This window comes from Neophocaena asiaeorientalis, unplaced genomic scaffold (assembly GCF_003031525.2).
Source record: "Neophocaena asiaeorientalis asiaeorientalis breed wild unplaced genomic scaffold, Neophocaena_asiaeorientalis_V1.1 scaffold56, whole genome shotgun sequence".
Taxonomy (NCBI): Eukaryota; Metazoa; Chordata; class Mammalia; order Artiodactyla; family Phocoenidae; genus Neophocaena; species Neophocaena asiaeorientalis.
Window position 1 is genome coordinate 808319 of NW_020175837.1, and position 16393 is coordinate 824711.

Below are 16393 nucleotides of genomic sequence, written 5' to 3' on the forward strand. Positions count from 1 at the left end.
CCAAGGCACCGTGCTCACCGCTCTACAGTCCTCATCTCACTTAATCCTTACAAATGCCTGAGATACAGGTATCATTGCCCCCTTTTGACTGAGGAGGGTTCTGAGCCTCAGAGAACTTGTGTCTTGCCCAAGGTCACCCTCTAGGTCTGTCCCCTTCAACATCTGCGCTAGGCTGGGACCAAAATCCTTCCTCTTTCCACAGCCTTTATTTCTGTGGGAGCCAGACTATCCTTGGCTACCTAGAAGGGAACACTTCAGTTCATTAATTAATTGGGCTGCATGGTGCAAAGCCAGCCATTTGGCGGATTACCTGTCCCCTCCCCGCAATGAACTGACTGATTTGTTTTACAGAATTGACCACATTAGCTAGTTATTTTAATGGTAAATCAAATTATGCTCGTCTATTTTTTTCTTTTACTAAGTGTCCATCTGGCTAAGAGTTTAGGATCAGATACACCTAAATTATAATCCAAGGTCAGCCACTTATTAATTATGAAACCTTGGGCAAGTATTTAACCTCTTTAGGCTTCCATCACTTTATCAGTGGAAATGCAGGTGATAGTAATTCTACCTAGTCTAGTTAATCGTCTCACTAAGAGGTAACTCTTTAGCTCCTAACACAGTGCCTGACCCTTAAGGAGTTTTGTTGAGTGATAGCCGCCATTATTATATTTATCATTGTAATTGTCAACCTAATGTTTTATTTCAGTATCTTCTTTGTTCTGTGACTTTTACCGACCTCTTGACTTACAACCTCAGCTTCCTCCAAGGTAGACAGAGTTACTTACTTTTTGCTCATTGGATATTACTCCTTCATTATGGAACGTACACTGTTATAAAAATCGGCTCAAGTCTCATCGCCTACCTTCCAGTTATAGGCACTTTGAATGCCAGTTCATTCATCTTTTTTAGTCTCTGCCCTTCCATATCATCTAGTATGTAGGTGCTCTATGATGTTTGTCAAATTGAATGGATAGGTCATGTCTCTATTCATAGCGAATGGATAGATGGATTATCTTTTATGCCTCATTGTTAATGTCATTGAGGGTATTACATTGATTTTTTTTTTTGGCATGTTGGGTCTTTGTTGCTGTGTGCGGGCTTTCTCTAGTTGTGGCGAGCGTGGGCTTACTCTTCATTGTGGTGCGCGAGCTTCTCACTTGTGGTGGCTTCTCTTGTTGCAGAGTACGGGCCCTAGAGCACGTGGGCTTCAGTAGTTGTGGTGCACGGGCTCAGTAGTTGTGGTGCGCGGGCTCTAGAGTGCAGGCTCAGTAGTTGTGGCGCATGGGCTTAGTTACTCCGCGGCATGTGGGATCTCCCCGGACCAGGGGTGGAACCTGTGTCCCCTGCACTGGCAGGCAGATTCCTAACCATTGCGCCACCAGGGAAGTCCCCATTGATTTTTGGTAAGGTCTTCACCCATATCATTTGTGTCCATCTTTTAATGCTGGCACTCTTTTTATTTGAATATGGCTTGCTAATTCTACTCTGGACTCAGATCTCTTGCTTTCCGTAGAGATTTTCACTGCTTATATAGTGAGTATTGATTTTTGTTTTTTTCAACGTTTTTTTTCTTGCTACTGCTGTATTACAGACTTTTTGCTGCCATTCCTGCCATAGGACTTCATAAAAAGACTTTCTCACTTCCCCTTCAAATTTTATTTCCCACATTGCTTTAAGGTATACATTTTTCTCTTCCCCCCCATCATTAATACATTACCATTTGACTCTGTCATTAGGCTGTCAATCTGTTAAACTCTTGAAGAAGAGAGACCTTATTTTAAATAGGCCTGATACTGTGCTGGAGAGATGGGTGCAGTGTCTACAATTCTATTCTTGTCAAGAATAGGCTTTTGAAATTTCAAGAAGAAATGAAATTTAGAAGAGCTACCAATCCATGAAAGATCGAAGGAGGATAAAATAAGTAAGAGAAGGACAAAATCCACATCAGAGTTCTTGGGAAGGCCCCTTGCCTTATTTTAAAATAACTAATTATGAAACAAAGAATATCCTGAATGGCCAGACTGCAGATCCAGACATGAAATTCCCTTCAAGGAAAATGGCAGTTTGAGGTCCCTAAGGCTGAGGTCCCCATTCCGTTGTTAGTGGTCAGAAAAAGAAGCACTCTACATTTGAATTTCTTGGTTAAGGTAGTAGAGAATGGGGCGTTGCACTTGGATGAGGAAAGGAAAGGGAAACATTTAGTAACTATTCCCAAAGAAATGTCGTACAAACGGTGACAAGTGGCAGTTCCTGCATTTCCGGTGAAGTTAGGATGCGACACAGGCCTGAAGTGCAGCGGGAGAGAGTTATGTGAAAATCCAGACAGACTGCCTGGGTTCTGAGATTCTTGAATATGTTACGAAGCAGAGTAGGACTTGCCCCACAAACAAGGCTGGAGAGTTTTCCAAGGTTCCGAGTCATCAGGCAGGGTTTCCAGGGACAGCAGTGCCACAGCCTCAGTTGTTCTGAGATAATCTGACCTGATTCACGAAGAAAGCCAATGGAATTTGGTGGACCTCAGACTTCACATAAAAAGGTGGGTGGCAACCAAGCAGGGAGATAAGTCAATTCTTTCTGAAGATGGGAGCTCAGACTAGCCCATTTGCCTCGTAATTGTATAAAATACTACAGCAAATGAGAGGCTGCAGTTACCTTCCTTTCAAGCGTAAGAAGAATTTGCATTTCTGCTTAAAACTGAATTGTCAATGCAAAGGAATTGATCCAGTTAGATAAGAAAGTTTCATATTGGGATTGTCACCTGTAGACAGCAGTGAGGGTTAGAGCTGAAGGAACTACACTCCTTAAGCTGCTTCCATGAAAAACTTCAATCAACTGCTAGCTTTTGCTTTACAAACTTTGACGTATGTCCCTTGACCTTTAACAACTACCCCTTCACGTTTGACACTTAACGTTTGCTACATGATTAAAATTCAGCGTTAATTAATTTTAACACTATCAGTTAAGTTATATTTAGCTGAGAACACTCACTTTTGTCTTTTGTGAGTAGCACTGCAGCGTTATTACAAAGAGGTAGTCAGGAGGGCAACAGAGATACGAGAAGAGAAGAATGATTCAGTGTGCAGATAATTGTTTCGAGTGAAATTTAGTGTGGTATTTTTGTTCCTGTCCTCAGTAGAACTGAGATTTAGCACCTCGCGTTGGCTTTTAGCCCTCACCCCCACGAAGGCGGAGGCTGTGCTGGGCGGGTGCTGAGAATGAGGCACACCAGAATTAAATTAGAGCACAGCTCAAACACCGGCAAGAATTTTCTCTGGCCAGCTCTTGGGTGCAAAACTGGCAATTCCAAAAGAAAGGCAAGGCACCCCTGGAAAGATCTCCTTATGGTGTGGCATCACCCTTAATGGGGAGGTTTGACATGGTCGTGTAAAGAGCATCACCCCTAAAGTGGCGACCATTCCCAAAGGAAACAGTGGAAGCCAGGATATTTAGCCGTAGCAGAGTTATAGTTCTACCCTTAAAAAGTCATCCAGGAGGTTGTCGTATGGATGGCGTATTCCGTAACGTGACCAATAAGCTCACTGGAAATAGATGAAAGCCAAGAAATGTGTCCTCTCTCCTTGAGTATTCCAAGTGAGAAAACATTTTTATTGGTTTATTTATTTCATGCTCTTTTGCTCTGTGGAAAGATTATGATAAGGATAGGCATGTGCAGATCTTGCTTTTACCTGAGGCTCAAAATGCTAGAGAACCATTACTACTGCTACTCTTTGGGATATTAGCATGAAATTGTGGTCCACAAGTTCACAGGGCCACTGAAATACTTCCTTGTGTGGAACAGGAAGAGAGAAGCTCTGCATTTGGTAGATAGTGCAGGTGAAGCACTATTCATATGTAAGTCACCCATATGTGTCTCACTGAAGATCCAGTAATAGTAATAAAAAACTGAATTTGGGGGTTCTTTGAAACAGTATACTCAGGTAGCCTCCAGTTGTTAAAAACTAAATTAACAAAAGAAGACAACTTTGTAGCATTTTCCTTTGCGTATGACAGAACACTTTGCCTCCAGTAATTCATGTTTTATGTTCTAGAATCTAGTTCCATACCCTCATCTCATCCTTTACCTACAGCTGGAGGGCACTTGATCTCTGGCAGTTTTTCTTTTCCTGCCCACCCCCTGGGAAAAACTACAGACAAGGATTTATGTAGTTTAAAGGATTTAAACTACGGTGCCAAGGATTTAAGTAGCTCTGTTTCCGTAGCCAAGCAATTCAGCATCAAGTCACATTTCTGTTGGTTGGGCTCTGCTAGAATGTCCCTGTCCTAGTAACTGCCTTGAGTCTTAACCCCGAGGTCAAGTCTACCTTGTGTTCTTGATGGGACACCAAATACCTATCTTGGTCCAATGCATGAGATCGAATCAGCCCTCTAGGATGGGGTTCCTGGCTTTTTGTTTTCTCAGTTGTCTCCATCCCCCTGACTCCAGGGTAGTGGAGTCCTAGTTATGAAACCTAGCCTTATGAGTAAGGCCTTGTTACCACTGAGAACATCTCTGGTTTCAGTATCCTGCTCAGGCCTCTGACCTGGTCCTACGCTGTACTCCCTGTCAGCTGTCTCTGCTCATTGCTTGTCACAGCAGCTCTGATCTGTCTACTTCCCGCAGTCACTGGGCCTTCTGGATACTCTGATTCACCTTTCAAACTGGACTGACTCCCCACCCCTTCCGCTGAATAAACGTCCAGGGCTCCAGTTCCTGGTTCCTCCCATCCTGTCCTTCTGCAGTTGACCTTGGCCCAATCCTGCTATGAGGTCATGCAGGCAAAGGCTGAGCTTTAATATTCAGAGGATCAAGCATAGATGAAAGGGGGAAAATCATACCCTATATTTAGGAGCAAATAACATTTTTAAGGGTGGGAAGACTTTATAAAAGTCAAGTTTGCTAGCCCTTGAGTCTTCTAATTCTTTTTGGCTTCACTGGGTTTAATATAAGATGGAAACATTTTAACCTCAAATATTTACTTTCAAAGTAACATTTCAAGTGAGAGAGTAGCATGGACATACATCTACCAAATGAAAAATAGGTAGCTAGTGGGAAGCAGCTGTATTGCATGGGGAGATCAGCTCGGTGCTTTGTGAGCACCTAGAGGGGTGGGATAGGGAGGGTGGGAGGGAGACGCAAGAGGGAGGGGTTATGGAGATATATGTATACATATAGCTGATTCACTTTGTTATACAGCAGCAACTAACACAACATTGTAAAGCAATTATACTCCAATAAAGATGTTAAAACAAATCTGTTTTGCAATATCTTTCTTCAATGGATTAAACAGGTGGCTTTGCATATTCCTTGAGATTGAAGATCATTTTACTTTGTAAGTTATTTTTCTCTCTGTTTTTACATTTTAAGGTGTTGCACAATGGCCTCGTTATGGAGATGAAACATCCGACTGTGGGGAAGATATCAGTCCCAGGTTTGAAAATTTTTATTTTTCTTAACTCCTTCCTTCATGAACTTGTCCCCTGTGCTGATCACTGCAAGTAGTTGATGACCCTCCAAACAACTTGTTCAAGACATTATCTAAACTTTTCATTTTGGGTAAAATGGGAACCCTAGAATCACACCCACAAGCGTGTTTGCTGAGGCTGTGGACTTGTGTCTTCACTCTGTCTGGGTGACAAAAAAATGCTTGTATTACCTAACTCCATTCTGTGGAATCACGTACTCACACAAGTGCTTTATGGCCAACAGATAGATGGCGATAGATATGGAAAATGTTCTGAAGTTACGCTTGGTTTGTATGAGAATGAGAAAGAAAGGCAGGCATCATAGAGGTGGTGTCCAAGCAAGGCTACTGACTGCTCAGGCCAGGGCATTTTTTTTTTTCTTTTTTTTTTTTCTGAACTGTGGTTTAAGGTATTGATCTTAGCTTTGTCGATCAAGAAACTAAATGTTTTCAGTAAACTCAGAATATATTGAATTTTTGTAACTTGACTCATACCAAACAAACTCACTGAAGACATTTTGGCCTTAAGCCAAAGTGCCAGGTTTTTCACTTCTAGGGAGAAACCTCAGGCCTGACTGTCAGAGCATCCAAACTGTAGTGAGAGCTTATGATCGACCTACTGGCCCCAACAGACTGCACTTCTCTAGTGATCGTGACATTACCATTCCTCACATCTGCTGTCTCTACTCTGGTCATTGCTAGAAAGACACTCCACATTCTTGTCCATCGCATCCCTATTTTCTAGGCTATACACAAATCATACACATTTTTTTTCCTCTTCTTTTGACAGAGAATAAGGAAATCAGTTAGAATATAACTTTGGTCATTGTTTTCCTGAAACTATATCCTGGTCGCCTTGCTTGAAATTTGGGTATTTCCCAAATCCCTCAGTCACATCTGTCAAATGACATAAGTATTTACTTCTGTAGGTATCAGATCTCATTTCTTGAATAACTGCTATTGTTAAGTTGGTTGTGGGTATAACCTAATTGTAAGATTGGGGATCAGCTGGATAATAATGTCCTAGAACAGATCAGATCATGGCCACTGGCCAACAAAAAGAATGAGAGGAAGGAAGTATGATGAATAAAGCAAATTGAAGGAGAAAGTTCTGATATTCAGGAGTATAAGGAACGTTATACATGAATTAAGGGAGGTAACTAAGAGAGAGAGCAGGTATAAGCATATCAGAAACTGGGATCACATGTTAACAGGGAAATGCTATATGGTATAGAAAAGTAGTGGGAAAAAAGCATGTTGATAAAAGCTAAGAAAGTCATTTATTCATTTATATTATTGAGTATGTACTATGTGCCAGGCTCTGGGTCCTGGGAATGCAAAAATAAACCAGGCAACTTGGCCCTTGGCCACATGAAGCTCATACTCAATGGAAAGTCATATAGTAAAAGCAACCAACAAATGTTTCTGTAACTGTGAGTCATGATACGTGCCAAGAAGGGGTATGAACAGTGTGCTTCGTAGAGAGTAACAGGGACAGAGGGACCTGTGATAGTTTAGGTTGATCAGAAAAAGCCTCTCTGAGAGGATGACTTGGACACTGAGAATTGAAGGAGAGTTAGAAGTTGACATTGAAGAATAGGGGAAGAGCATTCGAGCAGAGGGACCAGCTTATGAGAAGGCTCTGAGGTGGGAAAGAGCTGGGTATGCTTTAAACGAGAACGGAAAGTGAGGAAAGATTTCTCCAAAGAAGACATACAGATGGCCAACAAACACATGAAAAGATGCTCAACATCACTCAGAGACATGCAAAACCACAATGAGGTATCATCTCTCGCTGGTCAGAATGGCCATCATCAAAATATCTACAAACAGTAAATGCTGGAGAGGGTGTGGAGAAAAGGGAACCCTCCTACACTGTTGGTGGGAATGTAAATTAGTGCAGCCACTGTGGAGAACAGTTTGGAGGTTCCTTAAAAACATAAAAATAGAACTACCATATGACCCAGCAATCCCACTGCTGGGCATATACCCTGAGAAAATTCAAATTTTCTCAAAATTCAAAAAGAGTCATGTACCCCAATGTTCGTTGCTGCTCTCTGTACAAGAGCCAGGACATGGAAGCAACCTAAGTGTCCATAGACAGATGAACGGATAAAGAAGACATGGCACATATATACAATGGAGGATTACTCAGCCATAAAAAATGAACGAAATTGAGTTATTTGTAATGATGTGGATGGGCCTAGAGTCTGGCATACACAGTTAAGTAAGTCAGAAAGAGAAAAACAAATACCGTATGCTAACTCACATATATAGAATCTAAAAAAACGGTACTGATGAACCTAGTGGCAGGGCAGGAATAAAGATGCAGATGTAGAGAACGGGCTTGAGGACATGGAGGGGAAGGGGAAGCTGGGACAAAGTGAGAGAGTAGCATTGACATATATACACTACCAAATGTAAAATGTAAAATGCAACAGTGGGAAGCTGTTGCATAGCACAGGGAGATCAGCTTGATGCTTTGTGACCACCTTAGAGGGGTGGGATAAGGAGGGTGGGAGGGAGGCTCAGGAGGGAGGGAATATGGGGATATATGTATACACATAGCTGATTCACTTTGTTTGTTGTACAGCAGAAACTAACACAACATTATAAAGCAATTATACTCCAATAAAGATAAAAAAATTAAAAAATTAAAAATTAAATAATGAATAAATAAGTAGTGAAGGAAGAGGGGCAGGAATGGAGACTGAAGAGAGAAGCAGAGCCTCAAGGCCCCACTAGGTTTAGTTTTACTCTAGTTTTAAGCAGAGGAGTGAAATGACACAACTTGTAACTTACAGCAGGGAGTCAAGTTAGGAAGTTATTACAAGACTTCAGGTTACAGTCGGCATCTGAAATTAAGGACATGGTAATAGCGAGAAAGAGAAGGGGGTAGTCAAAGCAAAAAAATGTGATCATAGTGCTTTCAGTATGAGAAGACTTTAAAAAGCATTTTGTCCAGTAGTTTTTGACTTTAATTTTTAAACAGTGGAACTGATTTCTCAAATGAAATCTAACTATCTAAAACAGATCAAAGTCGAATTTTGCAAATGATAAGTTAGCACTCCAACTCTTTACCTTTTTTCCCCTGCTTTCATCATGCTATACTCCTCCAAACACCTCTTTGGAACCATGGGTCCCTAAAGAATAATTCAAGAAACACCGATCTAATTTAATTCCACAAGTTTACAGATGAGGTCATACCACATTGATATCCCCAACACATGAGAGAATAAGATAAACACTTGAAAGTTAATAACAGTTATTAGCATGATAGTAAGGATAAAAGTAAGTCAGAGGCCAACCTAGAATGAACTCATTGGATGTAACTCTCTATCAGTCAGATGTGCATTTACTGACTTTCCTTGGTAAATAAATAAACAATCAAGAAGGAAATATTGTTTCAGACTCCTAAAGGAGAATGCATACCTCTTTTGCTCACTTTAGTGTATGTGTATCAGTTAGCTATTCTCACAATAATGCTGTGTAACAAATAACCACAAAAATCTCAGTAACATTCAAGCATAAGCATTTATTTATTCCATGCATGTGGATTGGATGGTAGATGACTAATCGAGGCTGGACTTGCCTGGGTGGCTTTGCTTCTAGATGCAGGTATGGCTGGACTTGGCTCCAGTGTGAGTTAGGCCCAGTTCTGCTCCATGTGCCTCTCATTTCTTCTCATGGCAATGCCAGAAGAGCAAGAAGGCAAACAGAAACCCCAATGCCACTTAAGAGCTTTTGCAGAACTAACAGACCCTTCTGCCCACAACTCATTGGCCAAAGCAAGTGTTAGGCTATATGGGGTTGGGGAAAATATATCTCTCTTTTTAAGAGAAACTGTAAAATTACATGGTGAAGGCATGGGCAGAGGGAGGGGTAAATAACTAGGGCCCAAAATTCAATTTACTACAATATAATTCTCAGGTCTACAGCAATCTCTTTTTAATCTCCTTTTGGAAATTTTTATTTTTGTTTCTTTAATTTTTATAGGGCTTAGGCATCTTTTTGGTATATCTATCTTTTTGACTGACCTTATAGTCTCTCTATAGAATTACCAACAAAGGAAGTCTCAGATTTGAGATGAAATGGATGTGTTTAGATTGTTTTTGGAATTAGTATCTGAGTGTCTTTAGAGGGCAGCACATCCGGACTCCCCATGAAGGGGAGAGACAATTCTGCTCATAGACATAAGATAAGAAGTTGCTATTGTATCTCCTAATTCAGTGTATCCCAGTAAGAGACCACTCAGACAGGATGACATATTAAATGCAAAGAGAATTTATCAGTAAATAATTTAAAATTTTCCTGTGGTTTGTCCTTTTCATTGATATTATTTACGGATGATAGTTCCGCCTTTTTTGGTAAGGAATGTACTCATTGGGAACCTCATGAATGCTGTAGAAATAACTCAGATTCTCCCACAATGCCTCAGTGAGGCGAATCTGCCAAAACAGGACAGGTGGGTTTAGTTAAAAGTGGTGTTTATGCTGCACTGTTTTCTAGTTAGCCAGTGGACACACATTTTTGGATTCATTAAATGTAGTTCTGCTGATTTACATATATGTCTGCATCTTTATATTTACAGTGAAAATCATAATTAAAACTACTTACTTATATTACCTTTGTTATTAATGAATCTCTTGTGAACAGTACTGAATTTTCTACACGTTGCACTAATTTGCCTGAAGGATTTTCCGTCTTAGTCATTATGAGAAATTCGTCTCTTGGAGAACAGTATTTATGGCACCTTTTTTAGAGATGTATAAATCCACAGCATTCCCTCAGATTCTCACATTAGAATTCCTGTATAGGAGAGTGCTAATTGATTAAAACCTTAAAGGTGCTCGTCCACCAATGTTGAAGACACTTTGAACAGGAATGGGAAATTATTTACCTCTTCAAAATTTCTTTTTGCTACTTAAATAATTATTGTCAGCACTTAATACATTGTTCCAATATTTGTAACCATTACCAATATTAAAATAATAAATGAAGTAGTATAGTCCAAACTATCTCCTTTATTAATTTATATCTATTGTAACATGCTCCCTTTTCATATCGTTTCCCACCACCTCCAATCTCTAGTAAACAGTTAAGACAGAAATTTCATTTGTGTATATACGTGTCATAGTTAAAACATGCAAACTAGTTAATAGTCATGAATTATCTCTAAATATGAAATGTAGTTCTGCTAATACTATCATTCTTTCATTCTTGTTTATTAAACTACTCTCTCATTCGACCTTTAAATCCTGTTTTACAGTTAAAGGTAGAAAGATACAAAGAAAACTAGTTATTAATTGGAGTATAAATGAGAAGATGCATCATATCTCTTTGCCCAGCTTAAGTAATCTGCTGTTCTGTGAGTCCCTGGTGAGTGGAGTAGTCAGTAGTTTTAGCTCACCATTCGTTTAGTGACAGAAGTGTCAGCACAGTGGGCACAGTCTACTAATTTGCTCATAATTAACTAAGGTAACCTGGTTGAGTGCTGAAACCTTAAACACACCCACACTCACACACACAACTTAACTCACTAAACCTACCGTGTCCCATACGTTATATGAAGCTCTGGTGTTAGGGCTGTACCCAGGACGGGCCCAGTCACTCATGGAGCTTACAGTTTGCCAGGAAATTTTTTTGTTATTCTGAATAATAAATTCAGAAAAGTGAGATGGGCGTTTCCGTGGAGAACCAGAGGCAACAGCAGGATGGCCTGAAAGCGCAGATGAGGGAGGCCTCACCTAGAGCGTGGGATCAGCAAAGGTGTCCCTGAGAATGAAATGTAAGCAGACACGTGACCTACGACCAGTTGTCAGCTGGGCCAAACTGGTGTGGGCTGAGGGAGGGACGGGGAGGTGCTGAGCGTGGTGCTGGAGGAGCTGAGAAAGGGCAGGAATGGAGATGACCCTGGAGAGGTAGCCGTAGCCAGAGGCCAGGAGAATAAGACCTCAGATAGAGCTAATGGTCACATTACAAACAGATCAAAATGTAAAGGAGATCTGTGCTGAGGTCTCAGGTCTCTACTATCTGGGGGTGAAGTGGGACCCAGAGGAGGAAATTGGGAGGAATCTCAAACGTGGTTTGGCAGGTGTTCTCACTGACTGCTTTTAGGTGTAATTTCTAAAATGCTTCTAACTCCATTGAAAATTTTTATTAAAACTTCTAATGACCTGAATTTTTTTTTTTTTTTTTTTTTGCGGTATGTGGGCCTCTCACTGTTGTGGCCTCTCCCGTTGCGGAGCACAGGCTCCGGACGCGCAGGCTCAGCGGCCATGGCTCACAGGCCCAGCCGCTCCGCAGCATGTGGGATTTTCCCGGACCGGGGCACGAACCCGCGTCCCCTGCATCGGCAGGCGGACTCTCAACCACTGTGCCACCAGGGAAGCCCTAATGACCTGAATTTTAAACTGTGAAATTAATAAAATTCTCATTTGTTAATTACGGAGGTGAAGAAGGACATTAAAGGTCATACCACATTTCCTCCATAAGAGATGGACCATCATATAAACATCATGTTATTTGTGATTTTAGTGGGAAGATCTTACACTAGTTATCACCTTCCAAAGGACTGCCACTTTCCACTGAGCCATTCACTAGTTGCATCTTCTTATAATACCGCTGGCTATTGGCCTTTTAGCCAGAAAGGAACACGTTGTCCTTCCGTGTACTGTGTAGGTGCCAGAACAGCCTTGGTGCTGAGTTCCAAACTTCAAAGGATGTCACTGAAATAGAGTTTGATGCATACCTCTAGTTTCTCACCATAACCTTTTACCAATACCTCCCCGTAAATGTGCACGGTGGTCATTTGATTCCAGCAGCACTTCTGGGAAGTATTTGAGTGGTGAGTGTGTCAGGGCTGTGAGAGGGAAGCCGTCTTCTATCGTGCAAAATGATTTTAAATTGAATTACCCTTGCCTGCTGGTCCCTTGATCTGTGTTTTCAGAAAGCAGCTCTAAGTTCTTTTAAATAAAACTTTTCTTAAGTTTTTCCCCACAGTATTTTAATATTTGTATTTGGAACCTGCAACAATTTTTAGCTAGTGAGCGTTGGATACAGGAAGAACAGTCACCGCTATGAATTAATGTAGCTCAAAACAAAGTATTCGAATATTGATATTTGGATTTTTATAGTGACTTTCTAAGAAGCTGAATGTACTTCTTTATTTGATTATCTAACATACTGTATTTCCACATGTTTTGCAAGACTTTTTATAAGTGATGATCTAAGACACCTTTCTTTTGTAAAGCTCCTGAAGGGCAAAGATGCTGTCATTTAAACTCTAACCAGCACCCTCTGTACCAAGGAAGTACCTAACAGACGTTTTCTGGATGATGATTAGGATAAAAAAGCTACTAGATGAAAAATAACTGAAAAGATGATTTGTGACAATTTAAAGCAGTATGCATTTTTTTATGAACAGATTGACTACCTGTGGAAGCTGTCTGAAAGAGATCTATTTTACTTCTTAGTTTGTTTCCAGTTTGAAGTACATATACTAAATGGAGTCACCACCTAGTCTCTGGCATGGTTGCAGATCTTCCTCTCTGTGCTATACACGCCTTCAGCTTTCCCCGTTACTTTTAGCTTTTTTTCCCCTTTACATAGAAAATTAGATGATGCTTCTGAAATCACAAATCCTCAAAGTTTAGTTAAATTTCAGTAATGGATAACAGCAATGGGGAAAGCTGTCACAAATCTTACTAGGGAAAAAGGCAAATTAAAGAGGCACAAAAGTTTCAGCTTGTCTTCCTCTGTAAAGTTTAAATATGTTGATTCTCATAAGGAATTTTAAGTAAAACCAATCTGAGAGTGAAAGGTGAGATAAGTTATTCCTTCCAGGTAGAAAAATCTTTCAGATGACAACAGGAAGAGTGTGCAAAGTTTTCACATTGTGTATAGTGCATAATCTATGTTCTAGAAAGAGCATACTCCTTCAGGGACCAGGCTAAGCGGTAAAAAAGAGGAAAGAGATGAAAAGAAGGGTCTATAGTCTGTCAACAGAATGAGAGAGAGCTGGCAGGGAAGTGGATTTTCAAATAGACTAGCCATGGTACTTCCCAAAGTCCTCAATTATTTTTAACTTGATTAAACCCTTAACCTACGGCAATGCCCTGAGAGTTAAATAAATCAGCATATTCTCAGGTGATTTGACAGAGTGCCTGCAGCCTTCCCTGGAAATCCCGTTCCGGTGAGGCGGGGTTGTAGACATTGTTACCGTTCAGTGAGAAATGAACAGCCAGAGTGACTTTCCTTCCTAGGAGAGCAGGGAGGAAACAGGAGGAGGGAATAGCATCCCCAGGAATGTCTTTCCATCAGGAACTGGAGAAGCCCTAAGAGGCAAGTTACCATCGCTGATATGACTTAGGGATCTCCATCAACGATGCTTATCTGTGCCATGAGGAAGAAATATTCCGTGAGAGCTGGGCTTTCATGCTCAGGGAATTCATGTTCCTGTTACTCGGGACTGGGAAGGTGGCCAAGATCTCAGTTGTTCCTCTTCAACCATCTTCATCAACTGAGGCGCTAAGATAAGTGCATCTGTCCAAAAGGCCAGAAACTCATGTTCCAAATCAGTCCTGAGTTATCAGTGAAGTTCTGGGGTGCAGAGTTGTTTTCACTATTAGAAATTCATATTTCTAAATATGGCTAAAGAATTTTCCTGGGTGCATACTTAATTGGACTTCTACATTGTTTGGGGTGTTTTCTCAAGTATCACTATGCAGAATGACCCCTGAGGTTAGAGGTGTATTTGATATCATCTGAGTAGACCACTGAATGTCACCCCAAACATAGAAATCAAAGCAAAATAAAAACAAAAATAAAAAGCCACAGGAAGCACCGGAAGAGTGGAAGTCTCAACGATGGTAAAGCATTTCTTGTCATTTTTGTCTTAAAAGGTGGATCAGGCATTTTCTGGGATCAATTCTTGAGTCCTTGCTATATTTGCTGCTGCCAGCTTTCATTGGGTACCCAGAGAAGTCTTTTTCTGGATCTTATTTAAATAGTGACTTTGTGCTAGATCTTTAAAGAATAAATTAATTAAATGTAATTAGGCATGTGAACTGGCTGGAGAAGTAGAATCGGGTACTATGTAATAGCTAAATACAAAAGGCTTGAAATTATCTTCCAGTTTGGACTTCCGTGTTGTGGAGTTAACTTGGATAATTAGGAAGTGACATTAACTTTGCCTCCAAGTGGGGTTCAGCCGGGAGGAGTTGCTTGACCTCATTGCCGGGTTTATTTAGGGTCGGAGAAGGGGTCATTTTAGTCCTCTCTGAGAGGAATGGCTTTGCTGTCCTCCAGCATTGCCAGGCAGGGACTCTGTGGTCCATGAAGAGATGACAAGTGGGCTGCATCCCAGGGGAAAATTGTTTTCTTTAAGTGTGGTTCCTTAAGGTGTCAAGATTTACTCCTGTTAAGAAGACTTAGCCAGAGGAAATATCAGTAGAGTTAGCTATCTTCTTATATCAAAGGATTATAGTTTAATTTTGACGAGGCACACACTGTACTGTAAATATTAATAAGTGTTGGTGGAGGTGAAGAAATGGTAGTAAAAGGGTTAAATAAGAACCTTCAGATATTTTAACCTAACCAGGGGGTCATGTGCAATATCGCACTTATGCCATCACCTGCAAACCTTGAGGATTTATTTGGCATTGAGCTGGGTCTTGAAATTCATTGCTTATCTCCTTTTCGGCAGGAGTGAATGCTGTCTTCTCTGTGTTAGCTCTGCACCGACTTTTTTGGGACCGTATCCCCCTATAGTCATATCTTTATCTGGTATGGCATTAGCAGTCACCGTGTCCCTGGGCTCATCCTTTGCGTACGATTAGGACACTGCCTAGAGGGGGAGGGATGAGGGGCCTTGAAATGCTTCCCAACTTGTCCTTCATGAGAGCCATCATGTAAGTCACGGTGGCCATGTGACTCTCAGGGTGGGTGACCCGTTAGTCAAAACTACTCAGAACCCTGTGTCTGTTGAAAGTGTTCCAATGAACCCTATACTCCAGGTTATGGCAAGAAGCCATATGCTTTTGAAGCAATTAAGAGAAAACCTGATTTTAATTAGATTAAAAATGAAAAATAAGGTAGTACAAGACATTTGGGGGATTTCAGAAGAGAGTATAGTGAGATAAAAGCATCAACAAGATGCTGCAGCCACGAAAAGCTAGAGAAATCCTACCCCACATAGACTTACAGAATATCCTCAACAGTTTACCTCCCATAAACTCTTCATAAACTGCATTCTCTTGGTTGCTGGGCCTTCAAGTTGGTACGTGAACTTAAGTAACTGACTTCACCTTTTAGTGCCTTGTCTTGCTTTGATGACATTGATTTTTGCATCCTTTCAGTTTAAAGGAAAAATGTAATTTACAGTACTGCATATAAGGTATTTTGTGAATAGATTTTAATAGCTTCATTGCCGTGGAATATTCAAATTTGAAACAAGGGACTGTAAGTGAACATATGTTGAGTAGTCTTCTCTCTCTGTCTCTCTCTGAGCCCTTTATGCCTACGATTTGTTTAATCTCTAGGAAAATTCAGTAAGCCATACATTATTGCGTCCATTTTACAGTTGAGAAAATTGAGACTTGCTAAGTATTGCAGCACCAATGGGAACCCAGATCTGAGTATCTCTGAAATCTGTCCTCTTTTTCCTATTTCCTACTGTCCCCTGAAGTTGAGCCCAAAAGGAAGGTTGAGCCAGTTATTGAGTTTTTTATCTTACAACTTTAGTCTCTAGTCTAAAGGCTGATTAACATATTTTAAATGTTTCATTTAAAGAGGAGCTTGGAAATTTATTTAAGAATGTTAAGGGCTTCCCTGGTGGTGCAGTGGTTGAGAGTCCGCCTGCCGATGCAGGGGACACGGGTTCGTGCCCTGGTCTGGGAAGATCCCACATGCCGCGGAGTGGCTGGGCC

General features: G+C 40.8%; 1 protein-coding gene across 3 annotated transcripts in view; it reads left to right on the top strand.

Moving 5' to 3' along the window:
* The window catches only part of SUGCT (succinyl-CoA:glutarate-CoA transferase), a 735783-nt gene that overhangs the window by 555771 nt on the left and 163619 nt on the right, over nt 1-16393 (top strand). For all 3 annotated transcript variants that reach the window (XR_003001522.1, XR_003001521.1, XM_024732946.1), the window contains exon 13: nt 5369-5432. Coding sequence is in view for 1 of the 3 variants with exons in the window: in XM_024732946.1 (XP_024588714.1) it covers nt 5369-5432 (64 nt within the window). In the remaining 2 variants the exon portion in view is untranslated. The remainder of the gene's footprint in view (nt 1-5368; nt 5433-16393) is intronic.